The following is a 17579-nucleotide window of genomic DNA, read 5'->3' on the forward strand; positions in this document are numbered from 1 at the left end:
CTTCTCTACCCAAAAAAATATCAACAGAGTTTTACGCATACGTGGGAGAGCCTGACCAAAAGGATCACCATTTCCAGTGTGTACCTACACGACACGCTATTTTAAAAGAAAGGCGATATTCTCACGCTCTTTTGAACGGCCTGGCCTATAGGACGAGGTCATGGGGTCGTTACAGCCGTTACGTAAGGAAATCGTTTTCCGTACTAAACGATAAACAGATCCAAAAAGGTCTAATTGGATAAGGGAGGAACGAAAAAAAAAAAAAGAAAGAAGCTCCCGTGCCCGTTACGGCCCCAACTTTTACGCCGTTGTAGAGACCGTTACTTAAAACGTATGTCCCGCCAAGTGCCATGAAAAAAAAATTATATACTATTTCCATCATCTATGTTGAACTGGTGGTTGCATGAGTGGATCCATCTTCTTAGAAGGAGATTCCATGACTCTCTTTGGATTAATTCTTTTACTACTTATAGAGCTGCAGTTCATCTCTTTTTCCGTGACATCAATCTCTGGAGAAATATTTTATTTTTTTTTTTAAAATCAAATACATATATAAAGAAGCGGACCAACCAGTTGATGGGACATTCAGGCATACATTGCAAGATGACTTCCTCAATGGTTCTCTAATGGTTGTTTTATAGAAACTAGTTGATATATTGGAAGTCTATCTTTAAAAATTTTGACCGTAGGGCTTAGCTCATTTTATGCGCCGGACGAAAATTACTGTGGAGATATGGCTTCAATGTAAAAATTGCTAAATTAGCGAGTTGAATCCGTTGCAGCAATAATAATTTCCCTAATTTGTGGATGATCGATGATTCATTGATGAAGATGATTTCAACTCGAATGATCATTAGGGGTTTTGGTGTACACAAGATATTTGACACAGAATGCATACAATGTCATGCGTTCCAAGTATATTTTGACATCACCATCTTTCTCCTCTTCCGTTTTAGAGTCCAACCATAGAAAACAGATAAATATTTTTTCTTTTTAAAATGCAAGACTAACTTTAGACGAAAAAAAAATCAGATTTTTGAGTTTTCAGTAGAATGAACTGAGGAAAGTTTTTTACCTTCAACAGTTAATGTTGAGTCATCACTTCACTTGATATCCTTCTCGAGGTACAAGATGGGAGGACTGGCGATTTTAAATTTTCCTACTATTCTTCAATAGTCTTTATTCTCTGAGGGCATGGGCATGCAGCTGATGAAAGATGAGAGTACAGAGGGGTGATAAAATGGAGAATTTAATATGTACGACAACAGTATAGTGGGACATTCAAGCCAAATATTTTGCTTTATTGCAGCTGCCTCAGGGGAAAAAAAAAAGACTTATTCCCTGAAAACCAAGTAACTAAACAGCAATTAGTATTTATTTTAGAATTTATTCTTTTTTCTTTGCAATTCATGTAAATTGTCTAGCAATAATAATATTTTTGTTTAAAAGTTGATGGATTTTAAAGTGGGATGAGGGGGAGAACATTTGCATGTGGCTTACCATGTTCTCGAACCAGTATATATCTTCAGCTTTAAAAGACTGGTCCATAAATGAATGAAGAGTTAAATCATATTCTCTTGGGGCTAGTATGTGGACCTTAGACATTAAAAATATAAATATTATGTTTTAATATATGTTATCAAGATAATAGGAAATTTACTATACATAGGGTTAGGTATTTTCAAATGGAGCATTTTTAAATGTTGTCCAGTTTTTTAAATAGTTTTATAGAAAAAAAATGTAAGAATCTATTTTGCTAACAAAACCATTATCTATTAGGATAGAATTATAATATTCAGGTTGTAAACCTAATGGAAACAAATAAAAAAAAAAACCACTCATTAAATTGTTTGTTAATTAATTAAACTTTGTTAATCATTAAACAATAACCGTCTAGCCTTATATTGAATGACATGTATGAAATAATGGTACACAACAAAACTTGTGATGATAACAAGGTTAACTTATTGTCGATGGTGACTCTTCTTTTATCTATTTTAGATAGCTTCCTCTCTCACCACAAGCATAAGCCTCATCTAAGTTCATCGAATAATTTATAAAATATATAAAATAATTATTGAATTGTCTTGAATCTCTTGAAGGTTAGTGCCACAAGAACACTTCATCATTGAGAAAAGAAGTAAGATCTTCAGCATCTCGTATATATTTTATGATATTTTTAGAGCCTTGTGGCAATTATTCTTTGACATTGAATGAAGATAATGAAGGAAGAATATCATCAAAAGAAACAACTTGAGAAAGAAACTGAATAATATAAATAGCTCATGTTTATTAATTTGATACTAAAATTTGGTGTCAAGCAACTATAGGTGTTGATTTATTATAAAATCATTAGGTTGATTATTCCCTTTTGATGTATCAATCTTATAATCCCTCCCTCCGAAAGAAGTAAAAAGATAAAAAGCATTACGTAACCTTTCATTTCATCACCAAACTTTGCTATTTAGAAAATTGACATTATCTAATGATACTTTTAATATTATCATAGAAAATTCCTAAGATGCATCCAAAGTTGCTTTAAACAATAGTAATGATGCCAAATATTGCTAGACATCAATATAATTAAATCCAAATCATGCTAAGCTCCACTAATGCTGGTTCCAAGTTTGGATGAAAATGATTGGCCATGAAAAGAAGCTCAAACTATGAAATGATAGATCAAGCTGTGGTTGCAAGTGGATTTATTAGTGTCACCCTCCATGTTACAAGCCACTGAAACCACGTCATGATTTGAGAATCAAATGAAATTAAAGGGAATCATGAAATAAATCAATCACAAACCCATCATATACTTGGAGAACTAGATCCCCTCAATGCAAGAATGACCATTCTATGGGCCCACAAGATCATCCTCCGTCCTGGGGAACCTGTTGAGTGTCAGTTCAGAACACCTTTAATTGGAGAAAAGAATCAGACTATTGATCTTTTCCAATGAGTCCAGAAACAAAGAATCCCTTTTTCTCCCAAAAAAAAAAAATTGCATCTCATGCTCTGGAGAAGAAGGCTTGATGCTCTTTTGTTCTTCTAGATGCTCCATTAGTGAGACTTTTTCTTTGAGATATATGAAAAGTTACGCAAAGCATAAGTTATGCCAAGGTGGAAGACACTTTAATGGTGGCCAAAATCGGCCACCCCATGGCCCTTGAATCATGTCGGCATTACATGGAGTCCTGCCTTCCAAAGGTTGTTCACTTTGTGCCCTTGACTTTCTATGGTTAGCCTTCTTGCAATCAAACACACTTGATGTTTTGTTTGGCTAGTTAGCTTTGAATCTTGGTGTAAAAATCCATGAGTAAATCTTCCAGCAATTAAAGCTAGTTTCACTTTCACCTTTTGTAATTTTGGACCATATTTGTTTTTGATTTGACACAAAGTTAATACTTTGAGACATAGAGTGATGATCAATTCTAGTAAACCATCAAATTGCTTAGAATGCTATAGTTTTGCTTTTGGTTCAGATCGATTTGCCTCAATTGCGTGTCCCTTTGTCTCATGCTTGCTATGTTGACTTTTACAAATTTGACTTGTTATGTTATGTGCACGTTTGAAATGCCTTCTTCGTGCATAAATTTCCCTTAACTTTTTGTTTCCTGGAAGACATGTTTAATTTCTTTCTTTTTCTTCTATGCATAGTCTATCCGTAGATCCGGTCCAAATTTTCGTCTCTCTACCTTATCTTTGTCTTTTATATATTTATATTTTTTATTTATAGATCTTATTTTATATTTTTGGTAAGGATTTCCTTATGTATTTTCAAAAACACATGTTGTCATTATATTTTTAAATTTTCTTAGCCTGTCTTTTAATTTTTTTTGGATGTATTTATATAGATAATGATCGACATACATACGCTTTCATGTCGGCCCAAGTCAATCTCTACATTTAAGAAATTGCTGGTAAACGACAACTAAAATCATAATCTAACATTTCTTACACTTTTTTTTTCTTTTTAATTTTGTTGGCAATGCACGACTTTTCAACGATGCCATCTCCATTAGGCCAGTCTTGGATGGACACGGAAAAGGTCAAACACCTCCTTGATTCTAGTAGTCCAACAACTAACGCGAAGCAAGGACCTAAATTACATAACATACAACATACAATATTTTTTAAAAAAATAAAAAATATTGATAATGCGGTTTAATTACATCTTTAAAAGAATGTGGACGTAGCATTATATTTTTTACACAAATCTAAATTAAAAAAAAAAATGATGACCATAACAATATTTTGAGGTCCACGGTCAACTCTAAGCATCTCCCTGACTAAACGATGGATTTGAGTTGTATTTTTCACATATATTTTTTTTTTTTCAACAATATATACTATCTGATCATATGTTGCGGAATCTATGCAAACAGATGAAAGAAAAAATTCGAGTAATTTGAAAATTGTGCAAAACATGATCCAGCGATTGCTGTCATGAAAAAGGATCAATCATCCTTTTGCGTGAAAGATACCAACCGATCCCTTGAATGAAATGGAACCAAGTGGTACTCAAGGAGTCGAGGACCCAGCACCATCATGCGCTTATCTAAGAAAAACCTTTCCATCGCTGAGAAATTTGACACACCTACCGATCCAACCAGTTGGAGCTGGGTGGTAACAGTGGACCCGGCATTGCAAAGTCCACGGATGAAGCCAACGGGGGAGGGCCCACGGGAATGGACCGTCCAAATTCTCTTATGACCCAATGGTTGGCTGTCAGAAGGGTTGGTGTCACTACAAGGTGAGGACCACCGTAGCTGGCGGTGGACCACGGGGTTCCCCCATTATCAGATCTGATACGAGAGGGACGCAGCGCGAGTGGGACAGGAGGGGAGCTTGTTTTGATTTGATTAATGGGAGGACTTGGATAGTTGGACGGCTGGGAATAGTTTAATTGGAGACGTTTGTTGGATGAGCTGCTACGCGAGGAGACGCCCCTTTTGGTACCCATTAATCTAACCATTCTTTTTCCATGGCTTCCTGCAGATCTAATGGCTTGGATTTTGCGAACCCATCAAACTATGGGGGGGGGGGGGGGGGGCAGTGTCACGTGCTGGTCTTTTATGATGATGAAAGTCTAATGGAATAGTGTCGCACCATAAAGTCTAGGAAGGGAAGGATACGAGCACCATAGGTGCGACAACCAACAAAGTGCTTATATTATTATTTGTTTTTATATGTGATATACTTTATTTTGTTAGGTTGTATTTCTAATAAATGATTTATTAAAAAAATTAATGCAGTATTATGTCACATTAAGTCCGATGTAAAGCTTTTTAATAATTTAATTTTTTTCATAAATTAAAAAAAAATTAATAATAGGAGTGTAAATATATTTGTGATAATCATAAAATAAAAAATTTAAAAATTGAGGAGAAAGCTATGCAGAAAAATTTAAAAAAAAATTCTAACATCATCATGTATATAATTTGCCATCCTATGTACTATATTATTAGTTTTTTTTGTAAATATATAAAATCTCTATAAAGAGTAACTCATGCGTCACCTGTCAATAATCTTATAAAAGTGGATGAAGTCTAGCATTAGCAGAAGATGGATCTAAAATCTATCTAATCACTATCAAAATTTTTCCTTCTCAATGAATATAAGAAGCATCTAACTTTTGCATATTATAAGCTAGTCTTTCTGAAGTAAAACGAAACGTCACCATAGGAACAACAATATCAAATATATTAACACCCCCAACAACTATAAAATAATTTAAACTTTTTATTTAAAGCTTTCAATTTAAATGGTTTTTAGATTATATTTCAATTTTGCATTTTTTTAAATAGTTCCACCACATTGAGTTTATTAAAATATATTTAAACAATAACTATTAAAAATAAAACCACTCAACTATTAAATTAAACAATCTATAAAATTAATATAATAATAAATAAATACTAATTAAAAATAGAAAAGATAATTTTATGATATAGAAAAATGATATAGATCCTATTATATATATATATATATATATAACATATATGATACATGTAATATGATGTGAATTGAAAATTTTTATCAATGGAGTAGCCAAAAGATTGGAATATATAGTAGAATAAATCTAACAAATATGCAATATATATAAATATATATATATATATATATATATATATATATATATATATATATATATATATATAAACTAAAGATGTCTGTAGCAACTTGTATATCATACACATATACTAGTAGTCTTGTCTTTTTCTGCTATTGTAGTTTTTTTTTTTTTTTTATTGTGTTCCTTTCAAGATTTTTTTTCTTGATCTGACTAAATGCATTAGACCGACATTAAGAAGAATCATATCAATTTCCTTGCCGAAATTCAATGAGTTGGCTCCCACTTATACCCATTCTCACGGGTGGTAACCCTAACCCACCTCCTGGACGGCCTCAACACGTGGTGGGGGCGACCCATTTCCCCTACCTTGTTCCTCCAGCACACCAGCATCACACTCGATATCTCATCCCCTTCCCCAAGTTATCGACAAACAGACCAACCCGAGAAATCCAAAGGAATAAGAAAGAAAGAAAAAAAAAATTCTCTCCCCATATCGAATGTGATTCCAATGGAGAGAGAGAGGAATTACGAGCGTGAGGGAAACGAACTCTCAAACAGTCCTTTTTAACGAATATATAATAATAAAGGGGGTCGTGGAGATAAAGAGCCGAATCGCTCCCCAAGGCCCGACGCGAAGCCCTCATCGGGCGAAGTCCGCAGAGGAGAATCCGGAGGACGAAGAGGAGAGAGAAGAGAGAATGAGGGGAAGGAGAGGATTTTGTTGAAATAATTTGGAAAAATAACCGGGAAAATTTTGATTCCCAGTCGAGGCCAGCTTTCCTCCGCACCCAATCTTGCGGTCAGTTTTTAGGTTTTTCCTTGTTTATTCGTGTGTTTTTTTTTTTTTTTTTTTAAAGCTCATGGGGTCGAGATCTCAATCCGTTCCAGCTCGGGAAGGAATGGGAGGAAGAAGAAGAAAGTGATTTGTTGTGGTGGGCGTGCTGATTTTCGTCTCTTGGTGTGGGGATTTTCGTGGTAGATTTTTTTACGTTTTGCGATTGGTTGTGGAGGAATGAGACGTTAGAAGTTTTTGTCATTTTTGATGGAAATTGGGAGGTTTGGTGCTGGGAATTGGTCGTTCTAGGTTTTGTTTGCTTTTTTTCGGTGGCGACGTTCTTGTTTTGGTCTTTGGATATCTTTCTCTTTCGTTTTTCGGCTGCATAGATTTCGTTAGATGAATCTGATTTATTGAAAGTTTTGTGTTTTTGTTCGAATGGATCTCGGATTTAACTGCTGCGATTGGTGAATCTTTCCAGGAACGCCGAAAGATTCAGTTTTTATGGTTTTTTTTTTTTTAATCTTTTCCAATCCATGAATGTGCTCTATAAGCAATGGTTCCTGATCGCTTTTTAGTACAAGATTTCATTTTCCTCCCTCCTTCTTCTCATGTTGATTTTGGTTTGTTTTTGTATGATTGAATAAGAGATTTGATTTGTTTGCTTGCACTGATATTTCTTTTCCTTTTGCCTGTCCGATTATGGATTTATAGCTTCGGGAGCTAGAAAGATTGATTTTAGCAGCCCGGTGATTGGATTTATCATCTCAAGCTTCAATCTTGTTCTGGCTCTGGAGATATGTTGGAGGGCCAGTCCTGTTTGATCTCGAGGATGCTGCCTAGCTCCTGTGAGCAAGAATCCAAGTGGCTGTATATGACCTACCAGCTACTTGAGATCACGAACAACAAACGCCCACCGAGTGTGGAACTTGGGGAGCAACACGAAGATGTGAAGAGTAAGAGGACAAAGTCGCTGAATCCCCGAGATCCTTCCCTTATCGAGGAAACGGAGCCCCCTGTTGGTGAATCCGATTGTCAGGGCCACGGCGGTAGTGGGCAGCCCGCTGTTGATGAGTCCGATTGTCCCCAAGATCCTTCGCTTATCGGGGAAATGGAGCCCCCTGTTGATGAATCTGATCGTCAGGGCCATGGTGGTGGTGGGCAGCCCCCTGTTGATGAATCCAATCATCCCCAAGATCCTTCCCTTATCGAAGAAATGGAGCCCCCTGTTGATGAATCCGATCATCAGGGCGATGGTGGTGGTGGTGGGCAGCCCCCTGTTGATGAATCCGATCAGGGCCATGGTGGTGGCACGCAGCCCCCTGTTGATGAATCCGATCATCAGGGCCATGGTGGTGGTGGGCATTCTGATTCAAATTCTCTTATCAGTGCAATTGGCCGAGACAACTCTATAAACTGTCTTCTTCATTGTTCTCGATCTGATTATGGTGCCCTTGCTTCCCTTAACCGGAGCTTCCGTTCCTTGATACGGAGCGGTGAGCTTTACAAGTTACGGCGGCTGAATGAGATCACTGAGCACTGGGTGTACTTCTCCTGCAGTGTCCTTGAGTGGGTGGCATATGACCCATACCGTGAGCGCTGGATCACCCTCCCAAGGATGCCTCACAATGATTGCTTCATCTATGCAGATAAGGAGTCTCTCGCAGTGGGCACCGAGCTCCTTGTTTTTGGCAGGGAGATTACTTCTCATATAGTACTGAGATACAGCATCCTAACAAATTCTTGGTCTCCTGGTGTAGAGATGAACTCCCCTAGGTGCTTATTTGGATCTGCTAGCTTTGGGGAGAAGGCTATTGTAGCTGGTGGTACTGATGCTCGAGGTACTATATTGAACTCTGCAGAGCTCTATAATTCTGAAACACAAAAGTGGGAAACTCTTCCGAGCATGAATAAGCCAAGGAAGATGTGTTCGGGTGTCTTTATGGATAATAAATTCTATGTGATCGGAGGCATGGCTAGCAACACAGAGTTGCTAACGTGTGGAGAAGAGTATGATTTGGAGAAAGGCACCTGGAGGGTCATCCCAAACATGTCCTCAGGACTCAATGGTGTTGCAGGTGCACCTCCACTTGTGGCAGTTGTTAATAATGAACTGTATGCTGCAGATTATGGAGAAAAGGAGGTGAGAAAATATGATAAGGAGAATAACTCATGGGTTACTCTTGGTAGATTGCCTGAGAGGCCAGATTCAATGAATGGATGGGGGCTTGCATTTCGGGCATGCGGTGAACGACTCATAGTCATTGGAGGAGCAAGGGCGATGGGAGGAGGGACCATTGAGCTAAATTCATGGATGCCAGAAGAGGGCCTACCAGAGTGGAACCTCATTGCAAGCAGACATTTAGGAAGCTTTGTGTATAATTGTGCTGTGATGGGCTGCTGATTTATTCTGATGCCTTATGTACTGCACATCTCCTTTCCTGGTGGAAGGATGTGCAAAATTGGTTTATTTGAGGGCATAAAATACTGATTCTGCCTGATGGGTAATCTTTGCCTTTTTGAAATTTCCGAATTTACTCAAGATTCAATAGAACAGTCTCTTCTATGTAACTCCAGAGCTTTGTCTTTTTTCTTTTTCTTTTTCTTTTTTTTTTTCAGTTTTACCCTCATTTAATTTGCAGTAGAAGAATTTAAAACTTCTGCCATTTTCTGTTGAGCATGGGAATTATTGGTGGTTTGGGATCATGCAGTACAGTGAAGCATTAATAATTTCTTGTATCAAACTTTCCTAAACTGCCTTCCTCGTTCAAGTTTGTTAGTTTCATTGTACCTTCATGTGATTTCATAATGGCTTCCTCCACTTGAGGAAAATAAATTGTTGTCAGGTTTCCTTGTGTCCTATTGCTACTATACATGCTTCCGTTGCAGTTCTTGTCCATCAATTTTTGCTAAGTAATGATTAATTCATTTGGTTGCTTGGGGTTTTGTTCGTTCAGTTGCTTATATTTGTTTCATCAGCTAGTATATTTTTCTGTCTGCTAACATTGTTGAATATTATGTAGTTACTGGCACTTAATCTGTATAAACAAATTCAGATGGTTTCATTTCTTTCCTCCAGTTTCACATATAAGTATTGCTCATTGTCTTTTCGAATGTGCATTGCGGATGGTTTTCTGAGCCACATACCTAGTTGGAGTAGGGTCAGGATCTGTTAATTGAAAGAGATACAGCGAAGTGAAAACTGAAACCATTCTTTCTACTGAGTCTCATTATAGAAGATAAGTAGTTAAGTTGTTCTGTAACCACTGCTTCCATTTGTTTTATATGCTAAGAAGTATAGTTATATGAACTGAGCTTACCATGTAACTGAAACCTTACTGTTCCAAATGTCCGATCACCCTTCTGCTCCCTTTTAGTGAGGCATCCCCTCCCTGCTGTGTGGGCCCATAGCATCGTGTCATTAGGAAAATCACAATATGGAATACTTTCTTTTTATGATGATTAAGAAGCACTTATCTGAAACATTGTGATAACTCATTTCATAAATTATCAGTGCTTCTCTTGTTAGTCATGGCCGAATTGTTAAGGTGCATCCGTTTGAAGTGATTTATGTTCTTGTTGCTCATCAAAATTACTCAGGATCTGTTGTTGGAATGTTTAGACTTATCTGAACTCATCTATTTTACTTGCCTGCCTTTCCCTGTCCGACGTTATCAATTTATAATTTACTTACAGTTGAGATTCTAATAGATTGTGCTGTGATGTTGAATGGCTTAGAGAAATTTAACCTTTTTCTATTGATTGGTAAAAGTATAAGGTTTAATCTTATTTTACTCGATGCATGTGCGAATATAGAAATTTCTTAGTCAAAAACAATATTAGGAAAGTTCCATTTAAACTCATTATTCTGAATTGGAAGTTTGGAACATTGTAATTTTAGTATTTAATTCTTTCTAGTTTATTGTTCCAATTTTTTAATTACGAGGAGCCTATGGTATTAAAAACAATCAATGAAACCCAAAAAGGAACTCTACTCAGAATGTAAGACGCACACAGGTTTACATAGTACTTCTATTTATGACAGTGTTTAGAACACCTATCATTATTGGATGTCTAAGGCTTCATACGAAGTTATACAGTTCGCAAGGATGTATAAGGCTAATTTCACCACACACAGAGAGGCAACTATGTGTCATTAATTAAATTAGACAAATATCTTTTTGTTAAGGCTTGAAATTCAGTGTTGTTTTTATTTTATTTTATAATGTCCTGTCAGCTCATCAGAAGAGAGAAATATATCATAGACTGTATCAATAAAGTTTCCTTTCATTCCCTTATCTGATAGAGGTGGTTATGGTCTTGTTGCGATCACATTCTATTATAGTAAAATAAGCCAGTAGGAGGTTGTCTGTCATAGTTCACCTAGGTTATAGTTCAGATTGATTTTTTCCTTCTTTTAATTTATCGTACTTTTTCATGAAGCATCCAATGTGGTGATGAGGCTAATATGTTTTCTTATCATTTCCCTTCATAGTAAACATAGAAGAGCCTATCATGATCCTTTTTTTTTTTTTTTTGTAAAGTATATTGGAAGTAAATTATGGAGTTGAACCATTGGAAAGTAATGCCTGAGGAATAATTGGGTTGTTATTGTCCTGTTCAACAATGATCAAGGACAGGCAAAAAGAGGTGTAAATCTAAGAATATCTGGATGGAAGCTTTCAAAGTGAACTTGTGCCAGTCAAGGATGTTATAAAAATGATTGGTGTATAAGAATTTCAAAGTTGACCGTCTCTATACATATTGTAACAATAATTGTAACTGGTTATGGTCTCAATCTGCATTTCTTGGGCATGAAGACAAGAGTCAGATTCTAGGATGTGTTAGATATTATGACTTGAATAGAAGAACTTGGTATTTTTTAGCTTAATTTAGTGGAAGCAATTAATTTCTTTAATCATTTTTCTTCCCAGATATAACTGCTATATCAAAATCTTTGAAAGTTCTCATTTTGATTGTTGTCTAAATCTCTTCATCTGTAACTACTGAAAAGAAAAATGCTATTATGAATTAGGAGTATGACATGTTGACAGCTCAACTTATGCTTTGGTCTAGAAAAGTTCACATCCATTTCTAACTAGGCTCACATTGGCAATTTCCTTGTTAAGTCAGATTGCAATATGAAGAAATATAATGCTGCTTGAATATTCTTTCTTAATTGATGCATATACAATGGCTAAATTGAAAATGACTAAAAATGAGGACTATATTAGTACTTGATGTAACATGAATTGTAAGTTGCAGTGGTGTTAGATGTTCTGTACTGATTCAAAGTAACTGTTAATTTTTATACAAAAAGTTCTGCAAGTCTGGTAATGGAAACAACTGAAAGTTGTCTTCATTTCAATAATTGCAGCAGTGATCAGTAGTTGTTAGTGTTGAGCAACTCACCCTGCATATTTAATTATTTCTTTGCTTGTCTAGGAAAATATGTCTTCTACCTCACGGTCATTATAATTGATGAAGTTGCTTTTCTTGGGTCTTAAAAGTATGGATGATAGAGTGGGAGAAAAGAGGGTTTTTTTTTTTTGTTTGGTAGATTGCTTGACTTAGTTCAATGTTCATTAGATCTTTTCCTCTGATAGTCATTTCTTGATATGAACTCCTGTGGATCAGCATGATCTGGAGCAACTAATGTCTATGGTACAAAAAATAAATAAATAAAAAAACATTTTATTTGTTGGAATTAAAACTTTTTCTTTATCAACTGTAATTGAACTTTGATTTTGTGCATTACAATGAAGACCAAGAACCTATCTAGTGTTTACCATTTCTTAGTAATTTTGCATAATTTCTTAAATAGTTGGAGTGAAAGAGATTGAGACAAACTTTTAAATTGGTCAGTGCCATCTTGTCGAGATCTCTCTCGAAGACACTGCTTGGTGTCTTGAAAACTTGTGGGTGGTATAGGAGCTGGTATGTTCCATATAGGCCTTCTTTTGCATTGATTTGTTGTCGCTATTTTTCGCCTTCCATTTGCATAGGCTTTCATAAACTGCATAAGTACCCAAAGCAAAAATTTCAAGCTGGTCCAATTAGGTCATAAGGACCAAATTTTCCATGTTCTCCTCTGGCTTAGTTCTGTCTATGGGGATGTTCTCCTCTGGCTTAGTTCTGTCTATGGGGACATAATTGCAGGATATTAATGCTGTGGAGGGAAAAGATCCCCTTCCTGACAGGTTTCAGCCGTGCTTGACCATTCTCTTCAAGGCCACTCAACTTTCAGCTTGTTCAAAAGTTGAGTTCTTGGATCATGGAAGTAAAAATTAACAGGCTTTTTCAAAAAGAGAACAAGTACACTCTTTTATGTGAGAGACTAGAGCATTTTGCAGCCTTTAACCATGCATTACCTTTCATGTCTGATAACTTTATTTTGTGGTAATTGCTACTTTCCTTTTCAACAATAGTGAGAAAAATATGGTGACCATGCTGCTACCTCTGGCTTTCATGATGATGAAATTATACAAAAATATGTTGTCTTTTTTCACTCCCTTCGCCGAATGAGAGGATGGATACATTATTTAGCTTGCATGCAATACAAACTTCAGCTTTGAGATTTATCATATCATTTTAGGATCAAATAGTTTGTCAAGAAAGCAGATGAGTTTTAAGCAAAATTATATTCAAGGTGATATTGACAAGTTACTGGACACTTTTGTGTGGGCAAAAGACATGTTACAAAACACTTGAAATGGTGTATTGTCCCACAAACTCCAGGTCTCCATCAAGAGTGTTTATCAGAAAAATTGGCTTGGATTGATCCAAGTATCTAATCCAACAAAAAGCCACTTTATGGTTGCTAGCAAGTCAGTGAAAGGTTAGGTGCAACCTCAGAAAAGTCTCTCCGGTTGAACAGGCGTGATCAGTGCCTGCAGTGACTCCAAGCATGACATGTGACCCATCCCTCGCCGATTCCCTTTCATGACATTATTCACCTTTAAGATGGGAGGACATACGTCACCCATCACCATCTATTTTCCACCAACTGCATGGCATAACAAGCGTCTACACCCTTGGGAGATTATTAGTATTTCTGATAGGACATCACATAATTAGCCATGTTATGTTAGTGTTGCTGATGTGATGTTGCTTAGAAATAATAGGAACTCAAGGACCGTTTGATTGGACAAATGATGATGATGGAGATTGGGTCCAAATTTGTTATATCCAGTCCTTGTTCTGGCCAAGGCCTCCATAATGGCATTATTGCCATGATATGGTACCAATATCTTTTTGAATACATAAGGAAACCAAGGATTCCCTCTTTAGTTGCAAGGCTCCCAAGGATTTCCCCTATGATGCTAGCTTGGGGACCCAGTATATAGTTAGCTTTCTTGTGTTGCACAAATTTCTACAAGAAGTAGCACCATCTTTTTGTGAGTTATACCAATGGTGAAGAAACTCCAATGAAAAGGGTGCCCCTATTCCACATCTACTCAAACATCTATAATTCTATATCCTCCTACAGCTCATCCAATTGTCAGCTCTGTCATTGCATGCGGCACTTTCAACATCCTTCCTCTTTACACATATGATGGTGAGAACCATCCCACCTCACCCAATAGATGGTGTGCACCACCCGGCAAATTCTTTCTCATGATTGTCATCTTATTGTGTCCTGCCTTTTTCAACTACGAAGAGAAGGAAAAAAAGAGGCTTTGGATCACTCCACCACAATTATTTATGAGAAGAGATTTTTGATGTCATAGCAAATAGGGAAACCAATATGAGGGGAAAAAAATTAAAAAAAAAAAAAAAGGATAGATTAACAAAGAGTTGCATCAAATGGATAACAAATTTAGACCTACCTAACCAATGGATGTAATATGAATATGCATAATCATGTGGAGTGAATGATGGCACCGATTTGATTAGACGAGGCTTGAACTAAATATTTCTTTTAAATAAAATGTTAGTTCTTAAAATATTCTCTATTTGCCATTTAAAGAAGAAACATGTTTCAAAATTAACATTGTCATCTTTTCGTAGTGTATAATACAATTTTTGAACTAATATGTTGTTCTAATTGCATGAATAGTGCTAACATTAATTCATAGAGCATCACTTATTTGTATTATATACAAATATGGAAGGTACAATAACTAAATAATCGGAAAAAGCAGGATGCTTTTACTTTTTTTTTTTTTTTTGAAGAAAATTGATAATATCCATTAACATTTGTTGATATCATGAATTGTTATGAAAGCAAAACTTGAATCTAATGACTCCCTAGATGGGTTCCCAAAATTCTTGTTGTTATAATATTTTGATGTTATTATTCTATCCATTCTTCCATCATGCGTATTTGGATATTATCCTTATCGATGACCCGATGAATTATCCATAATGGGCTTGGTGATGTGATGAGACTTATGAATAAAATAGCAATGATTTATAAATGATCTAGGAAGAAAAATTTATGAATTTTTGTTCTGAAATGCTCATTACGGTAGTGTAATAGTTAAATTAACTATGTAGTCAAAATTATTATATTTTTTCTCGAGACCCAAATTTTATATTATATATAGGTAAAATCGTATGTCATAAAAAATACAAGCACGGTTTGGAAAATGATCTTTTTCCTCTATGCAACAAACAAAAGTTATCTACTCCATTCGACTAGTTCCAAATTGGGTCCCAGGCAATCTATATAGAAAAAAGAAAGATTTTTTTTCTATTTTAATTCACTTTATTTACAAATCATTTTATGGGATTTAGTCATAGAGATATAGCTATCTTTATATGGAGAAAATATAAATATACTTTTGATCTCTAATTTTTAAAATATTATTTTGTAATCGAAATTAAAAGAATTAGAAATAAAATTAAAAATGAAAAAAATAAAATAAAATAAGAGAAAGGGAAGAATTAAAATCACCTACCATGGTAGCTGGTACCAAAGGGAATTTTTGACAATTGGAGAGATCCATATGCCCTAGCTGGGGACCATTGAGAGGTGGGGAGGGGACAAATTGGCCCTTTGGAGCATGGAAAGCGAGACCCCATGTCCACTGGTCTCGCGCCGTGGCCACCCACTCGTTGGTTGGATCGAGAGGACCACTTTTAAAAGTACAGCACGTTGAGGTACCACCAAACCAAACGCTTTCACTCATCTTATCTTCTTTTGTTCCAATTTTGCGCCTCCTGCCCGTTGTCGTACACCGGCTGCGGTGTCCAGCTCTCGCATCTCATGAAATCATGCGGGCCTACTAGTAGTCTTTTTCATTTTTTTTTTTTGATAAAAGCCTGCCAGTAGTCTTTTTTGCCTTTCCCTTCTATCTTTTTATCTTCTTTTTACCTCATCGAACATTTGATCATTGGACCTCTTCTTTGTGTTTGTGATCTTTTAAATTGTAGCATGTTATTGCACTACATGATGGGTATAGATGTATCGCATGAGTTTTTTATCTCCAGATTTTTAAAAATTTGAGATATCAGCAATTTTAATGGGTGATGGAGATCGAGACGAATCAAGCTAGCTATTATTTGACCAATATGATAAATTCAAAAGTAATAATTAATTCAAAATATTAATTTTCAAAATTAACTAAATACAAAATTTGATCGATGGACCTCTCTCTTGATTGTGATTTTCTTCTATCTTTTTCCTTCTAAATGTAGCCCCGGCGGTGGCATACAAGATGGATTAGATGTACTTCAAGAGTTTATCTTGTAGCATTCTATTGTATTGAGGTGTGGTGTCTGTTATGTTCCCAGGCTTTGCCGGTTTCATATCTATTTTACAAGCTTTAAACAAACCCAAGGAGTTGTGCCAAAAAAAAAAAAAAAATCCCAGGAGGCCATGGAGCTTGGAGCTCTAAGGTGATGAGGCGGTTGTCCCACGACTTGAGCTTCAGCCAGATGTATATGCTCGTCGGCCGGACGAGATCATGGATCAAGTGCGGTGAGCAAGCGACGAGGGTCCAGTAGTAGTTTGGCTGCAAGCCCGTGTCCCACCTCGGTTGGTCATGGAAGGGGAGGGTGCGGTCGGTGGTGAGCATGAGGAGCCGGCAGAGGCGATCGACGAGGTCGACGAAGGAACCAGGGGATGCGGTTGCCAGAGCTGAGGGCGGAGGACTCACGGAAGAGGGTTGGGAAGTGGCGCAGGAAGGCGGTGACCTTCAGCCCATCATCGCTAAGGCCCGGCGCCTGGGATTTGCCGTGACAGCGTATTTACAAGTCCCGTACGGTCACCTGACATAAAGGGTTGACGTCTATTGGATTTTCTGATTTTATATGATTTTTTTTTATATTATTGATCAAATTGGCGTATCATGAATTTCACCGACTCGATGGTAGCCCTTTTTATGATATAAAAATATATTAGAAGACCACAACCATCCAACATTTATGGTTGGTTCTTTTATGGATAAAAATTTATAAATTTTTAAAATAAATATTTTTTTAAATAATATTTAAATAAAAAAATAATTTATTCATATATGCAAAAATAGATTCAAAAATTGTTATCTATATATTTTTATATTATTTTTTAATAAATTATTAAAATTTATCTATATTTTTTATAATATTTTGTATATTTTTTTAAAAAATGATTTAATATTTTTAGATTAATAATTTTTTTTCGATTTTATAAAAACATATTATTCATAAAAAATAATTTATTTATTTTTAAAAATATAATAATAAAAATAATTTGATTAATAAAAAGGTTGAGCAATTTTTTTTTATGATATTTACCCACAAAAA

General features: G+C 35.8%; 1 protein-coding gene across 1 annotated transcript; it reads left to right on the forward strand.

Annotated features, from left to right (window-relative positions):
- Positions 1-6610: 6610 nt before the first annotated feature.
- On the forward strand, positions 6611-9419 carry LOC105056549 (F-box/kelch-repeat protein At1g26930). The gene is made up of 2 exons (XM_010938772.4): positions 6611-6872; positions 7563-9419. Exon 2 carries the CDS (start codon positions 7648-7650, stop codon positions 9250-9252), a length of 1605 nt encoding a protein of 534 aa, XP_010937074.2. The 5' UTR covers positions 6611-6872; positions 7563-7647; the 3' UTR covers positions 9253-9419.
- The last annotated feature ends 8160 nt before the right edge of the window (positions 9420-17579 follow it).

The sequence above is a fragment of the Elaeis guineensis genome, chromosome 13 (genome assembly GCF_000442705.2).
Source record: "Elaeis guineensis isolate ETL-2024a chromosome 13, EG11, whole genome shotgun sequence".
NCBI classification, from domain to species: domain Eukaryota; kingdom Viridiplantae; phylum Streptophyta; class Magnoliopsida; order Arecales; family Arecaceae; genus Elaeis; species Elaeis guineensis.